Raw genomic sequence first — 12,138 nt, 5'->3', positions numbered from 1 at the left:
TAATATTGTTTCAATGGACTTTGAATTTGATAACTGTTCGTAATCTTCATTACCTTCATATTTCATTATTTGTTTTATGCTATAAAAGAATGAAAGTTGTAAATCTTTGTTTATGTAAGGTAAAAAAGAAAGCATAGAGCGAAATAAGTAATTTTTTCTTCACATGCTGAAATGTTCAGATGCTTATTTTCATATATGTTGCCTTTGATTTTGAAAAGTCTTTAGCAAGGTCCAGTTTCTTAAATGACTGATGATGATACCGAACGAATAAAGAAAATTAAAAAAAAACTCATTTCCCATTGTGCACTTTCTAACAAAACTACAAATAGCCGGCTGCTCCAGCGGCCGATAATAATATTGTTTTGAAAAAAAAGTTAAGCAATGAACATTTGTGAAAAAATTAACCTTATTAACATTTTAAAAATCCTGATCAATTTTAAACAAATAAAATTGTTAATTAATCAAATTTACTTATGAATCAGATCTACGAATATGTGCAATGTCAAGCTAGGATGCTTGAAAAATTATTGAAGGGGCACAAGAAAAGATTTTTCTTTATATTCTATAGAATATACAAGGGATGTTCAAGAAGTTTGCTAACTATTTCTATATTTACAAAACCACAATTCAGATCAGAATAAATACTCATACACATATTCTATAAATAGAAGATGTTATATAATGTTTTGTTCCGTGTTTGTGACGTCAAAATGTAAAGCTTGTGCCCGAGCAACGAACAGCTGTAAAGTTTAAGGTATATCAAGGAAATTCCTTTGCAGTAGAATATGATAATTTGTATAAGGTTTTATGAAGACAAAAGACTTACCAAAAGTTCAATCATTAATTGGATTGATTGTTTTAGTGAAGGCAGGGATATGGTTAAATATGAAGTTTGTTCTGTTCCCCAGCGAAAGCAGTTTGATAAAAAGATATGTCTTTAGTTGAGCAGTTGGTTTTGAAGGTTACAATTAGAAAAAATAGTTGAATATCTCAACAATAATATAATTATTAAATCCCTAAAATATCGTTTACTTTAGACTTAAAACATATGGGATATGAAAAATGCGCCCATGCTTTTTCCACATTGGATGAACGACTCTCTCGAGACAGAGGACTGGAGTTGTGATGGTCACAATGCGAATTCTGGGAAGGAATAACCTTATCCACCCATCCTGTTGCCGAGATTTGGCCATTTCTGACAGATGGTCTGTGCTTTTTATAAAAAAAAAAAAAAAAAAACCTTGCATGGTAAGAAATATAAGACTCGGAAAAATCTCTTAGCTTCTTTTCACGTTTAAGAAATCTAGTTACTGTGCGAAGTGTGTTGACTAATAACATATACTCAGCTGGAATATAACCTGCTATTCGCTTCAGGAAGACGGGGAAAATTTCTGAGATCAAGGTAATATCAGGGTTCTCCACAAGGAGTTTTACCTTGGCGGCCCGCCATGGTTAAATCTATGTGCGACATGGTTAAACGAGTTGCGCCAAGGTCAAAATTCAAAATCAGCGGCTACCATGATTCAATTTTTATTGCATTTCAGTATTGAAATCTACTTTGTAATGACTTGAGTAGTAAATTATGTTTATACTACGACTGACATGCACCTCTCTCTTGAGAGAAAGCGGACTGCATGTGCTAAACAAACACGACGGCCATTGATCATCGAATATAAAAAGCGTGACAATTGAGAGTCAATCAGCTGTTGATCATTATCATGAGTGTTAATTTTCCTGTATACATATAATTTGGGGGAATTCCAACAGGTTCACTATATAATAAAAGATTTACAAAAAAATAAGACAACGCAGTTAGTAACCATATGTCTAATGGTAATCGACGAGCATCTGAATCAAAGCTATACTGCGGCCAGAAAGAATTCACCCTTTGAAAATTCCTATTCACTTGTATTAAATCAATTCCTTTTGTTCTGTTCTTAAATATGTTTTGTATCTTTCTGATAAAATCTGTATGAACGCCAATCACCAAGCCTAAGTTTAAGAGTTACCTCCCGTTTTTATGGAAAAACAACAGGTATTAAATAAAGTTGCTGAGATGAAAAAGATAACATAATTTCTTTTAATAATGAAATTGGTATTTTTCAAGTCTTCACAAAAACAGAAAGGGTGTATTACTAGTAGCTACTTCTTCCTCTAAATTAACTGCAGTCTTTGGACAGAGCTTTTCTTCCTGCTATTCATGTAAGCCTGTAATACCTGTCAGTAGAAATGCAATTGTTCTTACAGCAATGATAAAATTTAACTGAGAGCACTTGTAAACGCGGAATTTCATCTGATAATAATAACAAAATTCGATGCCAACCAATTTAACAATTTATTTAATCTTGGAACGACCTAAAAAGGTATTTCTTTCTATCAATGTTGTTGTGTTCTTTGATTTTATTTATGATTTAAAGAAAATCGTAAACATGTTTATCGATTTAACGGATTGCTGCAGCTCACTACTCTCTGGAATACAGTCCTGATTAAAAACAATGTCGCAATATATTTTTTATACATACTCAAAGAATACTCATGGAAAAGTTTCTTTTTATGTACACATGAATCAGTATCTTCATAAAAAGAAAATGATAAAACAGAAACACTTCTCATTCATTTATTATGACTACGACTAATTGTTCTCTTCCAAAATTAGGGCACATTCAAAGAGAAGCAAAAGTTCACAATGTAACGTCACATTGTTTAAGGTATTAATTATATTGAAAAACTTCTCAATATTAGAAGGAAAACGTGTCCTTTATAATAGTTCACTAGGAATTTTCTTCTTTTTTCCTCTCAGCTTATCATATATGATCCAACAAATGCAAACTATGCAAGAAAAGGCAGCAAGAAACTGAAAGTAAAATTTTATTAAATTTCAGTGTAGATCTATATCTTTTACAGTGATATGAATTTATGAGAACTCTGCTCAATAAGAATACCAGTCAAAAACTAATTTAAATTAAAGAATGTTACTTTTGACGCTTCCATGATAATGAGACCAGTAAAAAAATCATCAACTTCCTTTTCTGTCAAAGCCTCGTCATTTAACTTCTTTACACGTGCAAAGCAACTCTGGAAAATAGTTTAAAAATGCGACAATTAGATATACTTTGATGAGGAATTATTTATACTCATTGTTTTGAAAAGATAATTAATTTTTCATAGACTTTAAAATATAACATCACTAATTATATGGCATCAATTAGATTGAATATCATTGTTCATACATGTACCATAGGTAAAGTCATCATCTTTTTCCCTGACATCACAAATAAAAAAAATACTGTTGTCATTTATATGATGCCATTTTCTATTCCAAAATATTAAGTTTTTTCCCAAGAAATTGTTACAATACAGGGATTATCAAAAATTGGCATAAATAATTTTACTAAAACAGGTATTAGGTAATCCGAATTTCCTCTTTTTCCTGAATTATTTAGGGAATATCAGTTATTTTACATGATTCGTACATTTAAATTTTTCTTACCTTCAAGTTTGGTAAAGTAGTCATTTAAAGATACAAAAAATCCTTTTGCTCTTCACTAACAGGGAAAAAAAAACAACACTTTTATCTTTTTTTTTCCTTTTTCTCAAATCTATACTTAGATTGGAAGTTTTTAAAAGCTAAAATAAATATTAGTTTATTTGTAAAATTATATCTATTTGATATATTTTTAAAATTTTAGTCAATTTTTATTCATTTCAGTTACATTAGAATTTTTAAAAATCTTTGATTATTTAAAAACTTTAACTAGATTCATTAATCTGTTAAAGATTCTGTGAAGATTTGTTCATCAATTCGCCATAAATAGAGCCCCTGCTAGATTTTAAACTCAGTTAACAGTTTTTATTTAAAAGTGAACAAATATAAGGAGGGGAGAAAAATATGATCCTTTAAAATATGACATATAAGCAAATATACTTTGAATATTTCATTTAGCCAGAAACCAGTCAAGAATCCCTCCTTACGAAGATCTCGGTAGTATCATTTATTTGTAGCTTGAGCACTTAAATCATCTCCTTTGAGATTATTTAATGTATTTAAAAACCCTTGAACGTGTGCAAGATTCCTTGTAACAGAAATGATATTAGTAGTCTTATTCATACATATTACGTATTACTACAAATAGTATTTGATGCAGATTATACAGAGATATATATATTAAATGTACACTAATTTTGTCCAAATAAAAACCAAATACAAAAGAAAACAATGATTTGCTCGTAAAGATGCAATTAGTTAGTAAGTGTCAAAATACAGTTGATGAAATGAATAATTTAAATTATAACGTACTTATATTAGGAACTTGACTTTTTCTTTGATTTACCAGTTTCCAGCAAAATTTGAACTTCAAAAATGCAGAACATTTCAGTATCTGTGTCATGATTAAAGACTTTGATAAAACGCTTCATAAAAAAGCTCTAATATGTGTAGCTGTTAAATGTTGATCACATAATAGCATTGAAAGGTTAAATCTTTTTTGAGAGGCAATGTACTTGGAATGCTAAATGTACAGGTATAATCGTCTCAGATACTTAGTGGGTCTTAAAATGGGTGAATAAAAAAATAATGACCACCAAATTGAATTTCTTTTTGAAAAGTTTTAATATGAAAGAAATATGAAACAATAAATTCCCCCAAAATCACTTCTTTTGTCCATTAAGAAATTTTGATATACATGATTTTTTACGTCCTGTTCGAGGATTTTTCACTCACATAGAGACGTCACCATCTACCGGTGAAGGGCTTCAGATTTTGGCCTTTAATCGGCACTCAGGGCCATTGGGCAGTGGGGATTCTTTATCGAGTCAACGCCTACCGTAACATGTGGCCTTGGTTTTTAAGGTCCGATCCAAAGGACCTGCAACCTTCACTTCAAAGTGCCAAGCGCTTGGCGATGGAATAGTTGCTACCTTTTTTATCGACTTAGGTCAGTCGCGGCCGTGATTCGAGCACACGACCTTCCGATCACAAAGCGAGCGCTCTACCCACTGAGCTACCTTGTCGGTATTTTATTATTAAAGTTTTCTTACAAAAATACTATATTATTATTTTACCTTAGTCTGTTGCATATCTGATATGTATTTCATAATTTTTTTTTTTTAAATTATAACACACCATTATTCATTCCAAGTTTCAATCTAATTAAAATTAGATGTTCCGAATCCGCTACCGCTTCTCAAACATCTAACAACATCCCATTCTGGGTCACGTCAGAGCGACCTTTCGATTATGAATAAACATAAAAACTTTGGCCAATCAGATTCAACCTTCTGTATACAATTCTAAAATTAGTTCCACGGCTACATCTTTACATTATTGATGCTCAGTAGACTGTCTTACGTTGAATTAAAGTAATTTTAGTATAAATTGAACGTATAGTCCGCCAATCTGACATTCTTACCTGAATAACGCAAACGAAAATGCACAAACTACTGTATATCCCGCACGTCACATTCATATATATATATATATATATATATATATATATATATATATATATATATATATATATATATATATATATATATATATATATATATATATATATAGCACGGTCTTTACCATGCATATTTTGTTTACTACGAAACCCCTCGGGCGTTTAGGTTTGGCATTAAAAAAAAAAGAAAGAAACGCATCCGAACTATAAGGCAAGATTTCGGCGACGGCGATTTCATTGGGTGATCGAAAGATCGCTCTGACGTGACCCCGAATGGGATGTTGTTAGATGTTTGAGAAGCGGTAGCGGATTCGGAACATCTAATTTTAATTAGATTGTCCAAGTTTCGTCGTATGGATATTTTTTGATTATTTTTTAAGTGTTTCACATTTTCCACACTTCAAAATATGATTATTTGCTTGTGTGATATATATTTAAAAATAGATGTTTAGTGACGAACTCTATTCTGTGAATTGACTGTAAAATCTCCAAACAATATCTGTATTTTTTATAGATATAATAATTTGTACTACAAATAGTATCAAACATTTTCTGCAATTTACTTTTTTAGTAAGGATAGATGAAGTTTATTGATAATTATGAAACAGTTTTGTCGTACTACTGACTGTAGTAAAATTTAAAATTAAAACCATAGAACACAAAAATTCGTAAAGTGTTGGCAACATCAAGTTGTAACAAAATTGTGCAATATTTATGGTCGCAATATGGATAAAAAATATAAAATTGTGTAAACTTGGCTTTATATCCCACAAACTAGCTAAAATATTTTAAGAAGATAAAAGTACATTTTATTGGACATTTTACTTCATGTCAAAATTTGCAGCTCTCCACCGGCAAGTGGTGGCGTCTCCATATGAGTGAAAAATTTTCGAGAGGGACGTTAAACAACAACAAACAAACAAACAAACAAACAAATACGTAATGTGGCTATTTTAAGCACCGAATCAAATGCGAGTATTTTTTTCAAAAATAGAACGACGTCACAGATCGTTCCGATACATTTGTCCACAGTTTGTACATTTAGTAATACCTTCCTTGATTATGCAATTTTACAATAAGGACCCAGGGACGGTTTTAGTCTTACAATAATTTTTAACTAAGGTGCTTCTTTAATAAACAGTAAGTTTTTTCCCCTAGTGATCAAAGATTTGCAGCGACATTCTGGGTTTTTGGCATTATATTTTTATCCCAAGTCTATTTTATTGATTGTATGTCTGTTTATTATTTGTCATTTAATTGATTTGTTTTGAAATAATAACCATTCTTATTCCTTTTATTTATGTGTTACTGTTAGAATTTCATGAAGACTGTCAAACACACATAAAGGAAATTGATAAAAGAAATGTCTAAACCTTGTAAATTAAAAACAAAAAGAATTGAAAAATAAATAAAGAAATCGAATTAGATTGTACACAGCACAGTTCTACCTTATCCTGGACATTTTTATTTAAATTACATGTCATGTACCTACGTACCATATATAAAGTCATTTTTCTGCATTTGCTAAGAAATAAGCTAAGCAAAATTCCAATCTGGTGAGAGGGAAAATGATATTTAACCATTTGCTTAAGACTTTAGAATTTTTTGTGCATTCGAACCTTGCATTTCTATCTATTTTGAATAATTACAAAAATAAATAATTTTTGACTTAATACGTTGAGTACTGTGATTTTCTTAAGAGATAATTTTCAGTCATATTTACATCTTTATACGTTCCAGAGGTGACTGTAGCATGACAACTAGCTGCTGCATTTATGTAATCATCCTCAGTGACATCTTTACAGCAGGCTTTCGGAATCTGGGAGTTCGTCTGTTGACAGGATCCGGATGTCGTACACCAGGGGGTCGTGTCAAAGTCGTTAGTTGTGCTTGTAACTTGATGTACAGAACAACAATCGTACTACATTCATATAAAAAAACGCATCAATAACTTGTGTTGATTAAGAAAAAAAGAAACATGTAATCTGGCCAATGGTTCCAAAGATATTGGCCTAATTAGACAACAATTTAAACAACGAGGTTAAAGCTTACATAGTATAAGGTTAGATTTCATAATACAAAACATTCGGATTAGACATGTTTCACAGAACCTTACTTTGCAATTCGTGAGGATTCGGTTTTTAATTAATTAAAAAATAAAAAAGCATTTCTATAATCCATTTTTAACGTCATACGCAGCACTATTAGGATATTCTTTGAAGAAATATGGAGAAAACGAGCAGTAAGGACAATTAAAATTCCATTGAAACGATACAAATCGGGAACTGAGAAAACACGAACCTATAAAAATCTGAGAGGTAGGATTAGGTGCAATGGAGGAGTAAGCATACCCTGACACATCCGCTGTGTGTTCTTTGTCATGGTCGGGCAAACGAAAAAAAAAATCATAGACAAATCAGTGTGTCAATAATGGCCGTACGATTTCTATTAAAAACGTAAGTCAGCACTCGACCTAACAATAGATTGTATTCGCTGATAAGGTAATTTTATCGACTCTAGAACATTTGGGAAATGTTGAAATTAAACAAAACTGTTAATGTTTTTGTTTCATCAACGTGTCTGCCAATAGCTTGTCCGATTTTTAAATTTATGAATAGATGGAATAGATCTATGTACAAATAGATAACTTTTTATACTGAATTTATTTCTGTTAAGCAATTTTATTACCTCGAAACTTTAACAATATTTAAATAACATTGTGTACTCCTTTTTGTATTTAGTTAAGTTTGGTCATCTGCTTTGACATCGCATAATAAATGCGTATAATGTGTACTATATGGAGATTATATACAATTTCAATCCTGCAAAGGCACATCCTGATTTATATTAAAAGTTAAGGTGATAAATTACTTCTACTTCATGGTATCTAAACAAGGCCAAATATAGATGGAAATTGCAATAACGGTCCTGCAAATATTTTGAATTTACATATTTATTTGTATGCACTATGCTAAGAACATTAGAAAGACATTTTATCACCTTAACCTGATTTTTGTCGAATGGAGCTATTTTAAATTATGGACCATTTTTCGTAGTTTTATACACAATCATATGCTAAACCTACACTCATGTGCCAAATTAAAAAAGTCACAGCATGGCTGACTCACGTGTCAAGTATCACAGTCACACATTTTCATTTCCATCTTTTACTAATGGGAAGATACTTTGACCCAGAACATTTTTACCCAAGCATAAATTCAGTTGTCACCTACTGACTGATCAAAGGGAGGTATGTCTTTGTTTACAAATAACGTTGTCGTCTGCAGAATATAAGCAATGGGTGCATGGGGAGAAGATTTGAGAGATGAGCAAAAAAAGTTGATCCTAAAACTCAAAAGCGAAGGTAACAGTGGTGGAAAAATTGGGGAAATATTGGGAATTATTAGATTTATAGTGTGTCATTTTTTGAAAAAGAATGAAAACCAGAAAAATATCAGTTTATCAAAAGGAAGTGCAAGAAACACAAAATGTGGCAGAAAAAGGAAGAGTAGTGAAAGATCAGACAGAAAACTTTTAAATATTGTAAAAGTTAACCGGAGAAGGACTTTATCAGATATTTCTAATCTGTATAATGAAAATACACCACAGAAGCTATCCAAACGCTCAGTTCAAAGAAGATTACATGAAAATGGGTATCACAGGAGAGTAGTGAAGAAGACCACCACCATTTCCAAACAGAATAGACTGAAGCGCAGAATCCTTTACAGATATCATTCACACTGGACTGTAAATCGCGATTGGGCCCGAGTTATATTCTCTGATGAAACTCTAATTGTTTTGGGAAAAAACAGAAAAGTTTTTGTTTGGAGAAAAAAACGCAGGTACGTTAAGGTTTCCCAGAGAATATTGCAGTGTACTCTGTGCCTTCACTTCTCTGAACTACAAATATATGACGTCATAATTGAAAATGACGTCAAGTCACTGCAAACTTGAGCTGTTATGATGGGGAGAGTGTCATAAACTTTACACCTTATTTCAATCTGCATATAAAGTGTCGGGAAGGTAGTGTAAAATAAACGTGTTTTAATCTTTTTTAAAAATCTTATATATCCGAATATTTTAGATAACTTTGCTTTATTACTTTTGTTTAAAAGTCAGCGTGTTCAAAATATATACGAAAATATATGTTTTGACATTTACCCTTTTTATACCCTGGATAGAGGTAGAATTTATAATATGTGTATAAAAGAGCCTGGCGCAGGTGATTAATGAGGATTTATTTGAGATCTTTTGTGGAAATCTGTAAGAGGGGTTTCCCCTCTAACTGAATCTTGCTTGGGAAAAATGTGTGATGGCTTTGTTTTAATACAGATGACGATATTGAGTGGAAAATACCCTCAAATTTGTCGGTAAGTTGAATTTATTGTGAAATATTTTGTACCAGAGAAATAGTATAACTTTTCCCAAGCACATTTCTGGTTCACAAGGATGCGACTTCATTTATGTGACAAAAAGTTAATAATAATTGTGTTAATCACCTGCGCCGAAGCGATTCATGTGAAACACTTCAAAAAAGTAGAAATGACCATCACGTGATCAACGAGGTCATGTGATATCGTAACAAATACGTTTATATATAGCCTAGAGAACTCTCTATATCAATTGGCCGTACTTAAGTTCATAACTTACAAATAAAAATGAAAATTGGCCTTGCAATGCTGTGATATTTTTTGAACGCATTTAAAGCTTCGGGAAGCCTTAACATTGCTGCGAATGAGGAAAAATGAAAATCACGCCATATTGGAATTTACAGTGACCAACAGACTCCACAGCTAAGTGTTATGTTTTGGCACATTAACACCTATAGAGGGGAATATTAACTCTAGGAAGTACACTGAAGTTCTTGATGCAAATCTTTGGCCAGTTATTGCCAAATATGAACAGAACAGACCATACATCTTTCAGGAAGATAATGCACCAGTCCATACATCTAGAGAGGCTTGTAGGTGGAAAACTGAAAATGGCATCAACACCATGAATTGACCCCCACAATCTCCAGATATTAACATTATCGAAAATGTTTGGAGAACTGTGAAAATAAAACTACAAAAACGGATTTCTCAAATAAAAACTAGACAGGACCTACTTGACAGTGTTTTAGAAATCTGGACCTCTCTAACTCCAACGTACATAAAATCTTTGTAACAATCCTTACCAAAGCGAGTCAGAGCTGTTCTGGCAGTCAACGGATGATTACTAAGTACAGGAATTTTGGGGTAAGTACCTTTATTAGATTTAGAGATATATGGCCGTGAACAAAGCCAATTATTTCGGCTCTACATATCACTCCAGCCATTTTGTGAGTTTTTTAAATTTGGAACGTGATTGTATTTAATAAACAGAGGAATTGACCACTTAAAAGAAGACTAAATAGTGCAAGATAACGTCATACCTAAAACCGCGTTTTGCACCCTCAGATGTTTTTGTTTGATACATTTTGTTTATTGGCTGTCATGTTGAACGCGCTATTAATATCATCGTACATTGTGGTATTCATTGCTACATGTATGTGTTGTCTACTGTGTATGAATTTTCTGATTTTTTGTTCAATGATATACATGTTTGTACCCAAGTACTCCCCTTCCCTTATCCCAATTTTTTTTCCTGCACACAGCAATAATCACTTTAAAGGTATTACTAAACCATAAACTGCATGACATTGACTCTCGGACAGCTAAAAACGATATTTTATCTCTGGACTTGACTTTGAAATGCATGAATGGGTAATACTTGATGGGTATTGACAAGGGTAAGAAATAATTGCAAGTTCATATAAATGAAATTAAAGGTGGACAAATTTGAGAGTTTTGACACAAGAAGACAGATTACTCATCAAAAAGGACCCCCCCCCCCCCTAGAGGTGTTACATTTCAACAACTCCCCATTGGTGCAGCTAAGATTCAACTTAAATTTGGTGAAGGAGATAAATTTACATTTTACACTTAAAGAATCTTTACTTTCACCAAGGTATTTTACCCCATCTGCTTTGTATCTGTCAGATACCCAACCCTAACGTTAACTCAGTTAAACTTCCTATTTTTAGTGGGAGTGAACCACAACAAAAAGGTGAAGTAAGTTTTGAAGTGTGGTCTAACGAAGCAAGGTGTTTGAAAAATCAATTATGGTACCTGAGCATGCTTTATTACATTCTGTCAGAATTTCTTTAAAAGGTTTAGCCAGAGAGATGCTTATTCCTCTCGGAGAGTTTGCTGATGTCAATAACATCCGAATAAAGCTGGAAGAGTTGTATAAATGTCAACACTGCAGAGAAAATCATAGAGGAATTTTTAAAGTAATCATCAAAAAGAAGCATTTTTGCTTATGATTCAAGATTAGAATTAAACTGTATCTAAAGCTGTTAGACTTGGTCATGTAGATGCAGTAGGAAAAGATTCAATGTTAAAATCAAAATTGGTCTCGGTTGCGAAATTCCCAGCTGAGAAATGCTTCTAGGAATAAGTTTGAAAGTTTGAAACTGAAGAATTTCAGACTCTTTTAAGAGAAGTTGACAGATAGAGCAAGAAGACTTTAAGTAAACAATTGCTAAGCCAGATCAGATATGTGTTGTATCAACAAAGCTGAAGCATTAAATACATCAAACTGATTTGCAAAAACAGCTTAGTGAATTATTCAGTCAAATAAAAAAAAATACTTGAGGTTATGAGTAAGATAG

General features: G+C 32.1%; 1 protein-coding gene across 1 annotated transcript in view; it reads right to left on the bottom strand.

Moving 5' to 3' along the window:
• LOC133201219 (uncharacterized) overlaps window positions 1–12,138 on the bottom strand; it is a 50,856-nt gene that overhangs the window by 10,063 nt on the left and 28,655 nt on the right. Inside the window, exons 2-3 of the mRNA XM_061337013.1 lie at window positions 7,168–7,365; window positions 2,977–3,075 (exon numbers count right to left, since the gene is read on the bottom strand). Coding sequence (XP_061192997.1) covers window positions 2,977–3,075; window positions 7,168–7,365 — 297 coding nt within the window. The remainder of the gene's footprint in view (window positions 1–2,976; window positions 3,076–7,167; window positions 7,366–12,138) is intronic.

Source organism: Saccostrea echinata, unplaced genomic scaffold, assembly GCF_033153115.1.
Source record: "Saccostrea echinata isolate AGI-Se365-2 ecotype Australia unplaced genomic scaffold, CSIRO_AGI_Sech_v1 ptg000043l, whole genome shotgun sequence".
NCBI classification, from domain to species: domain Eukaryota; kingdom Metazoa; phylum Mollusca; class Bivalvia; order Ostreida; family Ostreidae; genus Saccostrea; species Saccostrea echinata.
The sequence above is the reverse complement of the archived record's forward strand: the minus strand, read 5'-3'. Positions and strand labels throughout refer to the sequence as shown.